Source organism: Glycine soja, chromosome 5 (assembly GCF_004193775.1).
Source record: "Glycine soja cultivar W05 chromosome 5, ASM419377v2, whole genome shotgun sequence".
In the NCBI taxonomy this organism is placed as follows: domain Eukaryota; kingdom Viridiplantae; phylum Streptophyta; class Magnoliopsida; order Fabales; family Fabaceae; genus Glycine; species Glycine soja.
The window spans coordinates 43,467,994-43,487,550 of NC_041006.1; the positions used below are offsets into that span (position 1 = coordinate 43,467,994).

At 29.3% G+C, this 19,557-nt stretch overlaps 2 protein-coding genes across 3 annotated transcripts; both read right to left on the bottom strand.

The window, feature by feature from the left end:
* Positions 1-1,461: 1,461 nt before the first annotated feature.
* On the bottom strand, positions 1,462-4,730 carry LOC114413674 (probable glutathione peroxidase 2). The gene is made up of 7 exons (XM_028378184.1): positions 4,473-4,730; positions 3,862-3,938; positions 3,321-3,382; positions 3,101-3,219; positions 2,717-2,884; positions 2,423-2,489; positions 1,462-1,666 (listed from the first exon to the last, which is right to left on the bottom strand). The coding sequence occupies exons 1-6, from the start codon at positions 4,614-4,616 to the stop codon at positions 2,460-2,462; spliced, it is 600 nt and encodes a 199-aa protein (XP_028233985.1). The 5' UTR covers positions 4,617-4,730; the 3' UTR covers positions 1,462-1,666; positions 2,423-2,459.
* A 1,232-nt stretch (positions 4,731-5,962) lies between these two features.
* LOC114413675 (MACPF domain-containing protein At1g14780-like) lies at positions 5,963-14,029 on the bottom strand. 2 transcript variants are annotated; one of them, XM_028378185.1, is made up of 8 exons: positions 13,759-14,029; positions 13,428-13,669; positions 10,284-10,476; positions 10,086-10,160; positions 9,722-9,905; positions 8,371-8,540; positions 8,229-8,293; positions 5,963-6,774 (listed from the first exon to the last, which is right to left on the bottom strand). In XM_028378185.1, the coding sequence occupies exons 1-8, from the start codon at positions 13,993-13,995 to the stop codon at positions 6,165-6,167; spliced, it is 1,776 nt and encodes a 591-aa protein (XP_028233986.1). In that variant the 5' UTR covers positions 13,996-14,029; the 3' UTR covers positions 5,963-6,164. The 2 variants fall into 2 exon arrangements, with proteins under 2 accessions (XP_028233986.1, XP_028233987.1); XM_028378186.1 differs by having other exon boundaries at positions 10,284-10,492; positions 13,759-13,970.
* Positions 14,030-19,557: the final 5,528 nt, after the last annotated feature.

The window sequence follows — 19,557 nt, forward strand, 5'->3', positions numbered from 1 at the left end:
CTGTGATTTATTCATCAAAACTCATCGTTTCACGTAACTCAATTTTAATTTCCTTGCACTCTAGTCTTTCCTGCTTCCGAGAGAGTGGAGGAGGAACTAATGAGAGAATTAAAGTAATATGGAACACGTGGCAAGATCTTCATCGCTGATTTCAATCTGTTGTTCATATTCATTTAACTGGACACTCTCCAAATTCAACTAATTGAGAAGGATAAGTTACTCTTTTGGGGTTTGGTATAAAGACTTTTTTTTTTTTTGGAAAAGTTTATTTCCCTTGCCTAGTTTGTATGAATATTGAGAAATTAGTAGACTGCTTGTTCTACTTCCATCAATTAAATCGTTTGAAGATCATAACATGTAGAGAGGAACATTTATAGCACTCGAAACAAAGGAAGCCCTATCAGTGATTTCAACTTATAAACTCAAAGTAAAAATACCTGTCCCTGACTGAAAATTAAAATTTCCTTAATTTTGGATTTTATGGTTTTTCTTTACCTTTTGCCACCAGTGTAAATGCCTTCTCCAAATAAATCATTTCCCTCTCACAGAAAGCTTCCAATTAACCTTTTTTGAACAAACTTTTTTATAAACACTCGTATTAAAAGAAAATAAGAAGAAAAAATAAATTTAACTTTTCTTATATGCTAAAATCAACTAATAAGTTAAAGTACATAATTTTGTATAGGAAAAGTTCTACACATTTTACCTTGGTATTTTCTTTTCTTATAAATATTTTTAGAAAAAATTATTAAAACAAAATCTAAAACTAAGATGCTCATCACATAGTCCATAGATTAATACATAAATTAATCAAGGTGTATGTTTGGAACCGCGTTAATTTTCATTGGACGTGAATATTGATGTTGACCAAGATGTTTGGATTTCGCGTCGTAATTGATTATATTCGGGAGACGTACGTTCATGTTGAAACTGTTCAAAGTAATTTATGGATCCAACAAAATCAATTTTTGTGAATATTTTTTATTATTTTTTATTTTATCCTTCTTTTCTTTGCTTTTGAATAGTCAACACCAGTAATATATTTTCATTCTAGCATTTATACCCTTTCTCACCAACCTATCCATGCACTAAATACTCTTTCACTAACAAATATAAAAATAAGTTATTATTAGAAAATGTGCTGCACTTTATTCCACAAAAAGAATATCAACTTAAATTTTACTTACCTAACAACATATTCCTAATTATGTTTTATTTTTAACTATTTAAAATGTTTGATACAAAATACTTTTCCAAACAATTAATGTCCATTTTAATAATTTACACATTTAAAATTGATTTCGAGAACAAGTTTCCAAACAATATTGAATGTAAAAATCAATTTTTAAATACAAATATCCAAACAAAATTCACATTTCATTGTAATCACGTTTCTTTAAAATCAATTTTATAGAATAAGTTGATTTAGAATTAACAAACGCTCCAAACACGCACGTAGTATGGACATGCATAATAACATAAAGATGCATCCAAATATATTATTATTTTATGGTTTTGGTAACAGAGTGAGAACACCAATTTATACTTATTGAGCAATCCAAAATCCAAATACACGAGATACATTAAGAACTTTTCAGGGCATATATTAACTTATGATACATATTGCTACTTGTCCTTCGAAGGCACCGGACAGATTCCCTATGTCCTGCACAAAAGAACAGAAGGACAAAACATAAGCTGATGTAGCTTTCTTAAGACTAACAGTTGTCGTGGAAACACTTCAATTAAGGGGAAAAAAGTTCCAAATACATAAATAGGGAAAGAGCATTACTTTCAAATAAAGGGTGGATTAAGGGCAATCACGACCTTCTGAAAGAATTCTAAGGTAGACTTGCTAGCTGGATTAGTAACTAAATTTTGTGCAGTAAACCAATAAGAAAATCCAATTTGATGGGACTCAAATTTAAAAACGTAAAACCATTTGTCATTTTATGTTCTTAACACAGAAAGTACTTTATAGACCATGCCAACCTAAGAATTTTTCCTAAAATATACCACAGTGCAGTCGATTACGGTGGGCCATCCTAACTCTTTTGATTTGATTTAGCGAATCACAGATCATATTATGATTTCATGTTTTGTATTTTGATATAGATGATGATATCTTACACAATTTAAATCATAAAAACTGATTGAAAACTGATGACACCTATGAGATATTCTGAACGACTGAAGTAATGAACTCTATTCAAATTATTTATGTGGAGTAAAGATTGATTTGCTCGTTGCATGTTCCAATAAATAGAGGTGAAACTGTTGGAACTTTGGACATTTTAACAAATGAATGTACATTAGCATATGCAAGATTGAGAATGAATCTACAAGATAACTAGTACAAGCTCACACAAGTACTCATCCAGAAGAAAGGATGAGGTGAAAACTAAATGATTGAAGTACTAACCTCAGCACATTAGATATGTAGAATCAAATCTTACTATTCAAGATTGCAAAAGCTTCTCTATGTCTTTCTGCGAGAGGAAAAATATAACTTACTGACATATAATCTTACATGACGCAAGAGAAATTCAGTTACAGTTAAATGTTGGGTTTCTGCTTAGGCAATAGAGGATAAGTAGAATTTATGCCAATAGCCCAAACAACAACCCAGCATTTAATTATAACTGACCCCCTTTGCCTGGCATCATTATATATAAAAGTCCTACCTAAAATATATAAGCACTATAATATCTCTAACCTCGATTTTCAGAGGTGAGGTGGTAGGTGCATATCTGTCCACAACCTTCCCTTCTTTGTTTACTAAGAACTTTGTGAAGTTCCACTTGATACCATCACCAAATATTCCCCCTTTCTGCTCCTTTAAAAACTTATAAAGTGGCGCTGCATTCTTCCCATTGACTTCAACCTATGGTGAATTATTTTAGGATTATTTCCATATAAAGTGCCACACAGAACAGTATCCAGACAAATCTTCCACATGCATAAATAGTGCCAATGCAGGCAAACTTACAGCATTCCAGACCAGGATAGGTTAGTACACATAAGAGGTGAACAACTAACAGAGTTCCAAATAAAAAATGGGGAAACACCTGTGAATGACATCGTGGTTATCAGAAATCACCTTATCAAAGATAGGAAATTCAGCCTTGAACCTTGTGCAAACAACTTCCTGAATTTCTTCATTGTTTCCTGGTTCCTGTCCAGCAAACTGGTTGCATGGAAATGCCAAGATTTCAAATCCTGGAGACAACTTAGAATTCTGTGTTAAAAATTCACTAGCTCATAAATATAGTTGACATATATTTCTTTCTTTTTTTTTGTCCTTCAGTAAAGTGACAAACCTTGATTCTTGTACTTCTCGTACAATACATTCAATTCTTTGTAATTTGTCTGTGTCAAACCACTGCAGCAATGAATAAGAATATTATAAGTATAATTATAGGGATTAGTTCACATTAAGTTCACCTACGAAAGTCCAATCTTATATATAGTTTTTTGCTAATGCCATGGCATTTCTCAAACTGTCAAACATCAAACACGGCAATGGAGATACTCTTTTAGCAACAAATCAAACAAAATATACTATTAATGTGTAAACTCCAGGAATGTATCTTCTTTACCTTAACAAACTATACAACACTTTCCTACAATCTATAACGCATGTACATATTTACAACTTTGATAAACTTATTAGATTAAAGGGATTGTGTGGAGACTGAATTAAAAAAGGTAGAGCAATATAAAGCAGAATAATTAACAGATAAATAAGGTCAAAGTAAACATGAGCACACTGAGATGCATAAAAAAAATACATAGGTAAATTGATATATGGCTATAAGAAATGACCCAAAAATAATTTCAGTATGAATCAAATTATGTTACCATTGTGAGGCGACATTCACAATCAGTAGAACCTTCCCGCTGTAATTATTCAGACTCACATCATTTCCACTGATGTCCTGCAATTATAGTCCACACCAGAAACAAAAAAAAAAAACTATAAAAGTAAAACGTCACCCAAGCAATTACAATAAAATTAGCAGCAATGAAATCTACCAGCCTTATCCCAAACAATTTGGTAGGACAGAACAGACACAGATGATATACAGAAGAGGGCATAGACAAACCAATAATCAACAAGAATAATCCGAACTCAATTCATTTTCCATGAATACCACAATAAAAGTGTTAGGGAAAATAAATCTAAATACTGCAATCAGCAAAATCATCAATCAATTGAAAAGAAAACTAGATCAGAGAGCTTCATTGATCTCCATAAAAGTTGAAATACAAAAAATACAAAATCAGAACCTACTAAATATAATTGTCATCATAGTGTGCCCTGATATTTCCTAGATAATCTTCACTCACCCATCAAACAATTCGAGTGTAAACACAATTGGGCATGAGCAAGCCACAATCTTTTCACGTAACTATAGAGAAACAACAGTTGGGTATGAGCAGGCAACAATTTTAGAAGCAAAAAAACGAACCTTGACTGTGAAATCGTAAATGGACTTGGAAGATTGCTCAGCCATGAGGGAAGGAGTAGATGTGTATGTGTGACAATAGAAGAAGAAGAAAGCAAAAGACAACACGAGGATAGATATGCAGTTCCAGAAAGTCAACCACTTCATATCAATCAATCAACGCGACGTATCTGAAACTATTTTGCATCGTTCATATCGCGGTGTTGCAATGTAGAAAATGCACGTCACGACGGTTCTCATGTGAACGCAAATTAAATTGTATATATGGTTCGCTGCTCCCATCAATCAATCAATTCTTACGCCATTTCGTCAAGGAAACGGACCAGCTCACCGAATCCGAATCCGAATCCGAATTGGCTTCTTTAATGAATTAAATTAAAAAAAGATTAAAATACTGTTCGAAAAGTGACATTATTTTAGAAAAATTAATCACTACTATTTTACTAAGAATTTAATTTTCTTAAAGTATTAAAAGAATCAATAATAAATTCATTCCAAATATAAATTTTAAATTAATTATTAAAAATTAACAATTTTACTATATATAATAATAATAAAAATTACATAATCAGTATTCTTAATTATTTTTTATTAAATATAATTTTGCCAATAATAAATGCTTTTTGTTAAAAAAAATTATTTTCTTCTTTGTTGCAATAGGTTGTATTTGTGACAATATATATCTTCATGAAGTTTCTTTTTAAAAACAATTTTTATATATTAGAAATATGCCATGTGTAAAGAATTCTTAATAGTGTCATTCAATTAAAAAAAAAAAAAGTAATGTATATTAAGTTTTTTTCTTCTTCTCAACATCCACTTAAAAGTTATACCTGTTATGGTTTTTAATTGATTGGTAATTATACAATGAGTATATTGAAATTAAACTCTAGAATTAAAGTATTATATATGTTTAAATGTCATTTTCAAGTTTAATTATAATACACTACCAATTTTTTAATAAATAAGTTAATTAAAAATCAGTTTAATTTTTCAGCCAAAAAAAAGAAGTAATTTATTTTTTTGTTGAAAAACATTGAATGATTTGAATCAGTTATCAGTTTAAAGAAATTCGTGATATTTCTATTATGCGCTTGTTATTCAACTCAAGAGAAAAATCTCAACGGCAGCATGCTTAGAAATACGTTTATTCCAGAAATATACAATCATGGAAATCCTTTATTTTGTCGAAAGCTACTAACGGTATCTCCAATGAAAATTTGTTAAGTGAAAATTTCAAGTTATTTTTTTATTCTCATGGTATCATGTTATTTTAAAAAAATTATATATAATTTCATTTCAATCACAAGAAATTGCGGGAAACTTTAAGAAATTTATATTTTTATATTTTTTATTTTCACTTAATTATATTTAATTATAATGCTGTCATGTGTTAGATAAATATTATTTTTATTATTAAGAAATAATTTCTTGCAGAAATTATAAATTTTATTTTTAAAAAAATCTCTGTCACGTGAATTTATTCCGATAAATGAAAAAATTGTAATTTCTTCAATCAAGAAACTCATTAGAGATCTCTTGCTATACAAATGAAAGAAATAATTGGTCTATGGCCGCTAAAGATATTAACTAGACAAGAGCATACCCATAGTTAGGACATGCATGTGATAATTTACAGAGAAATATATGATTTGATAAATTTCCTTGCTTTTCAAATTTTGTGCATTGATATAATCATGAACCAGCATGTAACAATGAGAACTTAGCCCATAAACATATCTTACCCTTATCCAAGACCAAGCTTGCCCCAGTGACCAACCAATGGCCAGGACTATCTTGTGGACCTTTACACAACTGTGACGTTTCTACAAATTTCAACAGCTTTTGTGTTTGCACAGGCACTGGAGGTCCTGTTGGAAACACACTTGAATCCAAAACCACAACTGGTTTTTTCTGGTTCTGGTCTTTACCAGAAATTGATGTGCTTATTACTGAGAAAATGCCAGACCTCTGGGATAACCCGGAGGAGCCCTGTGTCCAACTTGATTTTACAACTGCACAATTAGACACCTTAGAGAACAACAGCCTCAAATGAAGGACACTCCTTGAGTCATGTTTCTTCACATCAAGCTGGGCTCCTGTGACAATAAAGGCCACATCTTTGTCAGAGCTCCATCTAGGGTTGTATTTCACTGGTGCTGTACATACATGGGAAAATTTCTTCCCATTGATTGCTTCAAAGAAACGGTCATCATTGATTTCTTCTGACCATATTGGTGTGTCCTCTATTTTGTTGTTCAGCATTATTGGAGGGTTTAATAGATGTTGCACGTGTATGGCTAACCTGTCACCAACATCCTTGTGAGCACCACCCATTCACCAAACTACTTTCTATTTAAGCATTTTTAGTCCTTCAAGTATTGCAATGATGCGATTTTAGTCCCTCGTGTTCTAATTACGTCAAATAAGATCCTCAAATTTTCTTTCATATACAATAATGTTCTTGATTTCATCCAATATTTAAGATGCTTTGACTTTATCAATTTAATTGTTATGTTGACAATATTTATGGATAAATTATCATTTTTATAAGAAAAATGAACATGAAAATGAATGTCTTCTCATTCTAAGCAAATTAATGACTTAAATATTGGATGAAATCAAGATGACGGGCCTTCATTGTAAACAATACTCCCATTTGTCTTCCTATTTTGTCTATTATACTAAATTGACTAATTGACTAATTGACCAAGTTCTCCTATATTTCAACAAAATGCAATATCTTAGTCCGCATAATTGATTTTAATTGTTGACTAACTGACCATAAAAAAAATGCTTAAGGAATGACAAAATCCGTACTCCTTGAAGTAAGAAGCACACTCTTTTACCACTATACCCAAGTGTTCATTTAGAATATTTGGTGCAAAATACACTATTAGTATAAGTTTTATGCGAAAATAGTTCAAAATTCAAATTTTATTATTTTTTAATTTATTATATTTTATAATTTTATATATTATATTTTAAAATATAATATATAGGATTAAATTTTACTTTCACACAAATTAGAATATGTATACTTATATTAAACTCTATTTTTTATAAGCTTTATGTGAAAATAAAATTTAATCTTATATATTATATTTTAAAAGATAATATATAAGATTATAAAAATATAATAAATTAAAAAAGAATAAATTTAAATTTTGAATTATTTTTACATAAAACTTATATTAATACTATATTTTACACCAAATATTTAAATGAGTACTTGGATGTAATGATAAAAAAATATATTTTTTACCATAAGGACTATCGCTCTAGTCCTTTTTAACATCTTTTTAAGTTCTTATTTTTTTAAGAAAATATTGATCATCTAAGTGTATTTTAAAAAATATGGGAAACTCAAATAGTGAATTAAAAAATAGGAAAACCAGTTTAGTATAATAGAAAAAATAGGAGGACAAATTTTATAATTAAGTCTTAAATTTATAACTTTTTATAGAAGTATTCTTGTCATTGATATTTCTCTTTCTTCTAATTATTTATTAATACATTCTTTTTGTTCTTTTAATAAGGGTATTTTTAGTCTAAAAATAATTAATGCAAAAAACTTTATAGATTGAGTCTTATAAAAATGAATAAGTATCATTTTAAACTTGGATCTTATAAATAACAACATAAAAAAAAATAAGAAAAAACATTAAGAATCCAATCAGTGTAACCAAAATTGCAGAACTGTGATAGCATGAGACTAAAAATGTAATTAAGTAAAAAAATGACTAGTGTGGAATTAACCTGTTGCATTTCATGCCCTCAAGAAACAGGCGCATCCCTGTGATTGGCCTTTTACCAACTGTTACCTGTTATGAGTAAGATACTTAGGCAGAAGAACATGACAAAGTCTAATTATTGATAGGGAATGATTTGAAAGTACTACCTGTGAGGTGTTTACGTAAAGTTTGGGACCCATCAAGTTGAAACTAAGAGAAGGTGAAAGGTTAGTTCTGTTCGAAGCTGGACAGAGTGGAAGATCATTGTGAATGGGAGCCCAAAGCTTGTGTGATTGGTAGTCAAGAAAGTAAGGCAAATCTGACATTGGAGGTTTATCTGCATTTGATGTGAATTTAATTCGTTTTATTAGTTCAACAATCAAAAAGTGACAGCCTGGTGAAGAATGGTTAAACATTGTCAATGGGGACTCAAAGCCTGTCCGCTTGGAAGAAGTCAATAAAGTATGGCAAATCTGACATTTTAGGCTTATCTGCATTTTGTATCAACTTATTTCGTTCTCATTTGTCCAAAATTGTTAAAATCAAAATTGATGTCTAAATTTTGAAGTCAAATGCTTAAGCTTTCTCTAAAATTTATGTGTTAATTTATTGTATCTAGTAAAACTGATTTTCAGCTATAATATACTTAGGAATGGACTCACTCACGCACCATTTTCAACTAATTATATTATCGTCGTGACATTCATGGAATAAATCCAAATCGGGTCAAGCCGCAGAAAAGAACATTATATTCTGTCAATAATTTTTCTGCGTCTTGCAAGTTACGAGACCAGGGTTAAAGTAAAAAAGATAAAACTTCATATCTTACCAACCACATTCCCTAATTTTTTCATAATTGGAGAAAAACCCGCGTCCCATTCTTCACTTAATCAATCAATGAGTATTACAGCATCTGAATAGAGGAAAATATTAATTAATTGTTTACGATATTGACTTTTCAGATCTGCTAATTTACACGAATACTATTTCATGAATTGCTAAGACACAATTTCAAATGCTCAACCGAAGATGAAGTTTTCAACATCCGGCATTTGATTAATTAAGAAAATAAGCCATGTCATTAATACTGGATTTCTTACAGAAAATTCCCATGTGATGTAATTTAGCATTGCTGTTATCTTTTATTAAGTTCGCTGTGTGTGAGAGAGAAATGTTGATGTTAATTGTTAAATCGTGGTGACTGGTGAATATAATTCAAAGCTAAAATATTTTAACAATTAATTTAAGGGCATTAAACAAAATATTTGACAGGTATGTCTTTCATTGGTTTGGAATATTATTAAATGCATGTTTGATTTAGTCTTAAAAATAATACGTAAATTTTTTCAAAAAGTTTTAAAGATAGTTTAATCTAAACTGACACAAGCCAAATTACTATTGACAAATTGGCATGTGTTTTACTGGTTTCCAAACATGGGAGTATGTACTTTTCATGTTTTGCAGTTATTGTTTTGTTTTCATTAATTTTCAGAAGAAGAGAAAATAAAATAAACTTACATCGAAGGTAGAGGTTGATGGCATGGGATAGGAAGCCTTTGCCTGGAGCACCTTTAAGAAGAGAAGTGATAGGAATGAAGCTAAAATCAACAGCATCTGGCTTCTTTAGAACTGTCAGAAGCCATTCACTATGGTCGCTCACTTGGGTATCTCCTCCCCTTTTTGCACATATCACCGTAATTCCCTACATGTTCATTTATCTATAATATCATATCTGAAACCCCTAATTAATTTATGATTAACCCAATTAGCATTTTTCAGAAATTTCTGAAATTATATCAGAAATATTTTCAATCTAAAATATTGAATATTCAATTATTCATGAAGATTGGAAAATTATTATTTGGATTTAGGTAGAACCTACATCTTTTGCACAAACGGATGTAGAGCTATTGAAGGCAACAATTTGTGGACCGAAGACATCAAAAGCTTGCGGTGCCTGTATTTCAGCAAAACATTGTCACTATTTAGATCATAATAAAATTATGGAAAAATATAGTGGCTTATTTATTTGCTCTGATTTGTAAAATGTTAATTAATTATTACTTTATACGAAGGAAACCTTATATTTTTGTTCTTTGGATTTTGGAAGGAAATTGCATGTCCCATTGAATAATTGATTTCCAAGCTCATCCAAGTGCTTCTTGAGCTCTGATGGCTCCAAGTTGGAAGACACGTCTTGCTTGACCAACACTAAGTCTTTGCCACCAATGCTAAGCCCCACAAGGATGTGTGTCCCGAAGTTCTCGATGAATCTGATAAAATTTTCACCTTTAAAGAACATCAATCAAGGAACTGCAAAGCAAGTTTAGTTTCTACAATTTAAATCGTTTTCAATGATTAGGTAGGTAGCACAGAATAAAAAAGCAATGCCCAATAGCATAAGCCAAATTTATCCAACAATAGCCGTCTTAGTTTTTTCAGTAGTAATTAGAAATGATTAGGTAAATGAATTTATATTTAAATATTGAAAAAGGTTTTTTGCCTTAAGAGAAGAGGTAAATGAATTGAGAGCCAAGTTTTCATACAAAGCTCTCTTTTAGAGTAGTGCATTACAATAGGCATGCATAACAAATATTAGTCAACAAATGGGTTATAATACATCAAGTTAAACCGTTAGGATGCATAGTCAATAGCCGGCTCAAAAAATATCTTTGAAAATCTTCATCTTTTTAATCAAGCTTTGAGGCTGGAAATTGACTGTAGCCCTGCAAGTGTTCTTAGCCGACTGTTGAATCTTTTTGGCATATTAAAATAAAACCCAACATTTTTTCTGGAAAAATAAACCTTTAAGTTTAAAATTCATTTTTAGTGCAATCCTACAAGCTTTAGGCAAATAAAAAGATAACTGAACAAAAAAAAAGGAAGATAATCGTCATACTCAGACATCAATGATGATTTTAAGTTAGCCTCGATCTTACGTTTTCCTTTAGAAGATGCCCAAAATCATTGCAATGTCCTTATCATAATTATTTTTAAAACATGGCAAACGATTGACTTGTACTGATCCACTGATATGAACAAGACATAACAATATATGGATAGTGTAAACAGGCTTTGTTAATAATAGAAGATATTGCGATGAGGACAAAAAGTTAGGGTCGTCCAGCTAGTTAGCAGCCTAGAAATCCAAGACAAGTTTGATTGTAACTCCATAACTTGATCGTTAATGAAAATTCTAAACTTTTTTTTATCTTGATCAAAGACTAATCATGCTCACATACATGATTATTGATAGTTCAAAAAAAAATTTTATATGATGGGATTCAAATACAAATTCTTCAGATAAATAGATTGCCTTTACTTGTGAATGCGACTGTATCAACCCTTCGAATTATGAAAATTCTAATTTAGTCAATACTACAAATTGTTTTCGCCTTGATGCTCTTGATGTACATGTCCATCTTTGAGTAATAAAGAAACAACTATCTGCTTTCTAATTTTTTAAGCTTTCATATATATAAACTCTAGTTGAAAAAAGGATGAGCGTCATAAGTTTAAACCAATAAATTTGTGGTATGACAGCATTCTTTTGAGTAACAAGTGTGGACCAGAAAAATCAGAGACAATATTTTGTGTGTTTTCCTTTCACTTTCCAGCTAGCAGCCTAGAAATTCAATACAATTTTGACTATATACAAATGAATAGTATACTAATCGTTAATGAAAATTCTAACCTAGTCTCGTATAAGAAATAAAAATCTAATTTAGTGAATACTTTAAATTATTTTCTTCTAGACGCTCTTGATGCCAATCTCTAGTTTCAATCAACCGAAAAAGGATAGTTTTGAAGTTTAATGAAATAATCACTTTTCGAAAGATGAGTTAATATAGATATTTTGTGTTATTTTGCGTTTGACGAATAAATAATAAAAATATAAAACACTGTGGTAGCGTTCTAATTAATTTCTTTTAAACAACTTAACTATCAATGCTCCATTATTCCTCTCCTCAGGCGAAATTATTTTGATATAAACAGATAATATAATTTTTAAAGGCTCAAAGCCAATAATGATGGAGTTGACTATTAGTTTATTAACCAAGAAAAAAAATATAAAATGGAGCGTGTCAACTTAAGCTAACATAGGTACAGCAAGATAAGCATCTGTGTGCTATGAAAGTGTAACATTACAGGTTTTGCCAATTTCCAAACTACATCAGTATTCAGCATGCGCACTAGTATTTCACGAACAAATCAGTGGTGTTATTTTCCCAAATAAAAAATCCCTGACAATTCACAAACCTTAGCCCGACAATTCACAAATCTTAGAGTGCGTTTGGATATAGAATTTTAATCCAAGAAAGTAATTTATAAAAGAATTTAAATTTCTGTAATTTAAAATTTATTATTTGAATGTTTTTTATGAAGAATTAAAAAATTTGGAATTTCAATTTCTTTCTACGATGTGAGAAATTAAAATTCTCTTCTTACATGCTTCTTCAAGAAACACATATAACTAGCACACCAACCATATTTTTTCTTTTTTTATTTATTTTTTTCATTCTCATAATTTTAATTTTTTTTATCCAAACACAAAATTTTGAAAATAAAAAAATTTCAATTAAAATATTTAAAATTCTTAAAATTTAAAATTTATCAGAATTTTAAATTCCTCCGTCCAAAAACTATGGCTTTTACCCTTGGTTTTCTTTATATATTTTTCTATCTTTATCCCTTTCTTGTGAAAAAATAAGTGTAAAATAAGAGTTAAGAAATTATAGTGTAAAAATAATATTACTGTTAAAAAAACCAACAAAATCGAAAATAATAAAAAAATTAATTATGTACCAAAAATTTTTGCAATAAATTCATCTAAATCATTAAAAAAAATTAGAATCAAACTAAGATTAAATGGTCCATGCATATTAGCATTATAAAGAACTTTTATATTATTATTCATTCATAAAGTGTGGTGAATTTATTGACTTTTTGACCGATTTAAAAATTATACTGACATGATTTAATGAGTATATAATCTGTAAAAATATTGATTCTGAATTGTCTCGTCCACTATGGGTAAAACAAAGTCAAGACAAAGAAGTCCACCACTAGCATGAAAGGCACTCCGTAGTGGATGTGATGCCCACATAGACCAGTTCATTGTGGGGCGGTTTAACTTTGCTTTTAATCTTTATTTGCATTAATGTGTAAAATTAAAATTGAAAAGAAAGAAGATAATTAATAGCTAGGTAGAAATGATTATTACCTTGCAAGTGCAGGAGGATCCCAGGAAGAAGGAACGGCTTCAAGGACTTGTTGAGACAGAACAAGAGGGTACCGATCAATATGAGCATTGAAGAGTTTGATAAAGTAGCCATCAATACCCAAACACTTTGTGTTAGCTGCATCAGTTGCCCATGAACCCTCGTCAAATCCAAACACGGTGTTGAAATACCCAGATGGAATTCTCCCAGGGATTGAACTTTTCTGGTTGAAGAGCTCTGACATCTATAAGACCAAATCCCAGAAACCAATTTTCATTTTCATTTTCATTTTTTTTAACAATTGGCAACAAAGCGTTTGATGAAATGTCTTACTTGGGTGAAGGTGAGGATGTCGGATTGGTAGCGGGTGCGATCGCCCTTGTCGCATTTGATGTCAACGGAGACATCTCTGATGGGTCTGAAACCTGGCACCATGAGCTCTCGTTTCTCTGTTTCGTTGAGAAGAACCAAACGCTCTTCGCCTTTGCAGAACTTGAGCCTGAAATCTGAGGCCAAGTCGAAGCCCTTTCCTAAGCTGTTCAGCGATCTCTCAACTATGCCTTCACCCATCTTCTGTTTTCTTGACCCATTGAATGAATGTTTCACTAATAATATATACCGGCTTTTCTCCTCAAAAGGGTAGTGAATGGAAATAGGAAATAGGAAACTATTGATTTTGCTAATAATAATTATAATGCACTCTATATAAAGACATTTTAAATATATTTAATCATAAATTATTATGTATTATAAAATTATTTTTTTTTTGTAATAATTACTTTTAAAATTATATATATATAATAATTTTTAATCGATTGATAATGTAAAAATAAATAAATTATTCAGAGAAAAAAAATCAACAAGGTTTAAAAATAAGTAATGTAATATTCTCTTATAAATTATCCTGCTGCAAGAAACTTAAAATGGAAAACACATTTTGACATTCAATACATACTGAGAAAATAAGATAGGCTTACTAAAAAATTGTTATAGGACAATTCTGAATTATTTTTTTTAAAAAAATGGCAAGTTTTCTTGTTCATATTATTGAAGTCATCATTTATTAAAAGTTTTAGGTTTGACTATCATTACTTCAGCCTTTGAATTAGAACACGGTCTTGGTTATTCTTACCGCTTGTTTCTGGTGGATCCTGGAAGGAAGGAAACATAGAAATACCATTCACACGCGGGAATGATATTGAATTTTGGGTTGTGACAAAATAGGGGTGATAAAGAAACTAATTAACTCGAAAATAGTTTGAAAATAATCAGTTTGTTAATTTGAGTTATGAACTAAATTAGAGTCTATTCTCAGATTTTATAAGTCCCTGGAAAATATTAAATAAGATTCTTTTACATTTGAGTATTTAAAAATAGACACGCGATATCATAAATATATATATATATATATCATGTTTTTTATTTAAGTTTCTCTTAAGTTATTATTTATTATTTAATTTATATCTATAAAAATAATTACATACACATAAATATTTACATATAAATTATGCATGATAATTAGGTATATAAGAAGACAGATTTGACTCTTCTTATTCTCGTTCGCAAAAAAATCAAAATGATTTAAAAGAAGTAATATTATATTTTTAAAATCAATTCACACTCTCATCGAATTTTATCAAGTTTGGCATGGATATATATTTTTAAGATATTAACTATATCTATGATTTAATTTATTTTTATATTTGGTTTCATAAAAAAAATTCTCTAACTCCATCATTATCATCTATTATTGATAAGATATTATTTTATATCAAAACTTACGTATATTTTGTTATTTATGAAAATACTAATTTTAGTTTTATTTCTTTTATAATTTTACTTTTTTCGTGTTTCCTCAATATGTTGATATATCACAGAATTGAAAATTCAATTAATATGAATATGTGATTATAAAACATTAGAAAAATTAATTAAAACAGTAACATTTTTTAATAACATATCATATTTTATTTTGAATAAGAAAGGAGGCATAAAATAAATAAAAACTTTAAGGTTTAAATATTGTTTTTAGTCCTTCAAAATAAAATATATTTTTATTAGTCTCTCATATTTCAAAAAATTTATTTTAATCCCTCCCATCTTTCGCATTAATGGTTTCATAATATGTAGTGGTTTTTTCACTTGTAAGAAATGTTTTTTATAATTTAATTTTTTTAAAAAAATTGTGACTATTTAAAACCACCAAAATATGTAAAAGAATGCCACCAAATCATCTTACAAGTCAAATATTTTAGCAGTGTAAAATCATCACAAATCATTTTTTATAAGATTGAGTTAAAAATAAATAAATAATAGCGATTAAAAATCATCATGTTATAAAACCATGAACTCAATGAACATAAAATGAATAAAAGTAACTTTTCAAAAATTTGAGGGACTAATAAAAAAATTACCCAATTTTTTTTATTTAAAAAAAAGCATATTTAAGCCTAAAAATAATATAGAAAAATTATTACAAAACTATAAAAAAATTAAAATTCTATATTCCTTTTAATCATTGGCCTAACCAAATGAGTTAAACTTCTCACTCTAAACCAAATGAGTTAAACTTAAGCTAAAAATTAAACTTATTAAATAAATAATTCAAACTTAAGTGTTATATAATTTATTGTTTGATCATTAATCGAATATATATATATATATATATATATATATATATATATATATATATATATATATATATATATATAATTGATTAAGTTTTGTATGATTTTATATATGTATGATAGGTAGTTTTTATTTATACATATTTTAGTTGTAATTATATTTTTTTGGGTTATACCAACCTATTAATATAGTAAGTTTAATTTTATCTTTTTAAAAATAAAAATAATTATTTTATGTAAAATTTACTAATAAATTAAAATTTTAAAAAATTAACTTTTAATTCATGGTATTTGAGTTAATAAGTTAAATCGAATTGTTCATAAATTTAAATCAAATCGAAATTGTATTAAAAAAATATAAATTTGAATTAAATTTTGAGTCAAACTAAATATTAATGAGTAAAATCAAATTGAAATGATTGGCTGCCCTGTATAAAAGGAATAGGGACAAGTCCAGTTTTTGTCTCGTGCGCGTGCAACGAGCCAAAAGAAACAAGATTTTGGCTGAAGTCACCTTGACGATAAGGGGTATACTAATAATGCAAAGTTTTCGTGCATCAGGTGGACATTCAAAAAATTCCTGAGTTTGATAGATCAACCTATTTATACGTAGTATTATTCTAATTAAAATATTAATCCATTTGGTCCTCATTATAATATTCAAATTAAAAGTGTGTTTTCTTCTTTTTGTAATGTTTAATATAAAACATCATTTGTATTAATTAATTTTATTTACAAAAATACACTCAATTAAAGTCAATTTTAGAATGGTGTGCCAGCGAGAGAAATATAAATTATTAATTTTAATTATATTATTGGCATGAATAATTTTAAAAAATAATATTAATTAAACTAATGTTTTCAACTAAATCAACCATTAGGTTTCCATCTATGGGAGAAGTTACTTTTTGCACCCCAAATTTAATTCTCACACCCTTTCTCTTTTTCTTTTCATTTTAAATTTATTCCAAAATTATCTTTAAATCCTTCCTATGTTCCTTTTTTTTTTTTACCTTCTTCAACCATGTCACTTTATTCACACTCCTCCTTTAGAAAAAAACCCAAAGGTGAAATTGGCAAAAATGACACCAAGCACTTTAGAAGCCCATTAGCAACATGACCATAATTGACTTCCAAGCACGAGAGAGAGAATGCCAAAATCGACTTACAAAGTCATGAACACGACTTGTCAAGTCTTCAAAGTTAAAAAAAAAAATTAAGAACGATTGGCCATACATCAACAAGGTGAATAATTGTGAAGGTAAATGAAAAAAATACATTAAATTAACCCAATTAAACAAAACAAAACAACAATATTTTAAGTTCTCCCAACCAAGTTTGATATATCATAACAAAAAGCAAACATTAATAATACTATGACTAAAGGTGAAAATAGGTGAAACTGTATCACAAAAACTTATAACCTACATCAGACTTAGGTAAAACCAAGCTTTTCCAATAAATAAACTAGGTCAAAGTTTTTGTTAAAACCTATTTGATTAAAAGGTCAAACTCTAGACCATTCAAAAAAAACTTTATCTTAAAAAACACAAATAAATAGTTGTTGTTGTTATCATTGTTACTACTACTAACCTTAGTTGTATTAGAAACTTGTACTAACTCAATGTCTGATTTTAATTTAACAGTTTCTTTAAATAATGATTCATCTTTCTCTTCAAAGCAAGCTTTTACAAAAGTGAAGTGCTCAACCTTATAGACTACAAACCTCAAGTGACTATAATCATCGTTTAGATTTTTTCAAAACTATATACTTGATTAGTCTTTCCTTTTGAAACAATTAGCCTTGCCTTTAACTCAAAGGTATGAGATTTAATTAGTCAATTTCACCATTAAGATTGCTCATATTGGTCGAGACCCGATTGTCCATATTGGCATTTGATTGATCAATGAGAACGACGATCATGCAAAATATGCTTCAGTTGTTCAACAAATGTTCTTTATCCTAAGTTTTTTATTTGTTGTCAACTTTTATCGCGATGAGATAATTCTCGATAATTTCGTCAAAAGAAATTCTTTTATCCTTAATTAACTGAATCTCCCAATTACTATCTTAGGTTAATTGAATCTTCCAATCATGATAAGGTCACTGTGCATAATTAAAGTTATATGATTTAGTGTTGTGAGGCTATTTAAATGCCTAATAATGATTAATTTATCTCACAAGTAGTTCCTAGCGTCATGACTTATTATGATGTTAATTATAATCACGTGAACAACTATACATGTGATATAATTAATTTTGTCTTATAAATAGTTTTTTTTCGATACTCAGGACAGAAAACGAAAAATTAAGAATTTGTTTGATTTGCATTTTCATTTTCAAAAGATTAGAATTATGAAAACATGTTTGGTTTAACTTTTTGTTTTCTGCTTTCAATAAATAAAAATACTGAAAATGTATTTTCAAAAGAAAATGTATTTTTAGATTTACTCAATATGAGGTTCCTGGTTTCAACTTAAAATGAGATTTTATTATTTACAGTTTTTAGTTTGTTTGAGAAAATATTTTCATTGAAAATGTTTTTAAAAATTCAATCAAACGCATTTTCATCATTATTTTCTATTTCCAATGAAAATAAAAACAAAAAAAGTCGAACCAAACACCCTTAAGGCAGCCTTAACAGCCTAGCAGCAACTCTGTTAACATCATCAGATACTAGAGCTTTTAAAGCATAAGGTAACTCATCCATGAAAAAGACCAATTTCTTTGATGGCCAAATTTGGCAACCCAATCAGTAGCAGAATTGGCTTCCCTATTGATGTGCAGAAGGGAATTTTGTCACCCATTAGCTTGAAGCATCCTCCTGATTTTCGGGATCAAAGGTCTTAAAGAATTAGGAACATTCTTGATCCCTTCAACCATGTGAACAGCCTCAAGCTCCAAACCTCAGCTAAAATAACATTATAGTATCCTAACCTTTTGGTGAAACAATTTAGTTCCTTCCCATTCAAACCACAAGCCCTTGTGCGCGAATTTGGCGGAAAAGACCCATCAATATTTATTTTAAAGAACTCCTTGGGAGGAAGCTTCCAAATGCAGATTCATCCTTTATGCCATCATCAAAGATTGAAAGAGGACCAGCTTAAGATCCTTATGAATGTGAATGGTTTGGGCTAAAGCCTGATAAATCAAACCAGATTGTAACATAGAACTTATGCCAAACACAAGATTATTACTGTCATTCCAAAGGTGATAGACCATGATCCCAAAAAAAGAAGGCCAGGAACCCACGGGGGCCTTAAGGTTTTGCCCCTTGAGATTAAAAGCTATCCAATCATGAAGGTCAAGGCTAAAAAATTTAGCCCAATGGTCACGATGAACGAATTGGTTTCACACCTCCTTCACATTCTGACAATCACGAAGGGTATGCGTAAGAGATTCATCCGTCATGTCTTTTCACTCTAAGCTCATTTGTCTTATAAATAATTGAAAATAAAAGAATATCTAATGGTTAATTCTGTTTGTTAAATAATTAATGATACT

Bases quoted from the DNA above. Each gene is read 5' to 3' on its own strand.
- LOC114413675 (XM_028378185.1), bottom strand. From the start codon at position 13,995: ATGGGTGAAGGCATAGTTGAGAGATCGCTGAACAGCTTAGGAAAGGGC. The intron at 8,541-9,721 runs GTAAGTTTATTT...CATCAAATGCAG, and splicing joins CATCAACCTCTACCTTCGAT to ATAAACCTCCAATGTCAGAT. The intron at 8,294-8,370 runs GTAGTACTTTCA...TACTCATAACAG, and splicing joins TTTACGTAAACACCTCACAG to GTAACAGTTGGTAAAAGGCC.
- LOC114413674 (XM_028378184.1), bottom strand. From the start codon at position 4,616: ATGAAGTGGTTGACTTTCTGGAACTGCATATCTATCCTCGTGTTGTCT. The intron at 3,383-3,861 runs GTAACATAATTT...TCATTGCTGCAG, and splicing joins GTGAATGTCGCCTCACAATG to TGGTTTGACACAGACAAATT. The intron at 2,885-3,100 runs GTGATTTCTGAT...AATTCACCATAG, and splicing joins AATTTCCTATCTTTGATAAG to GTTGAAGTCAATGGGAAGAA.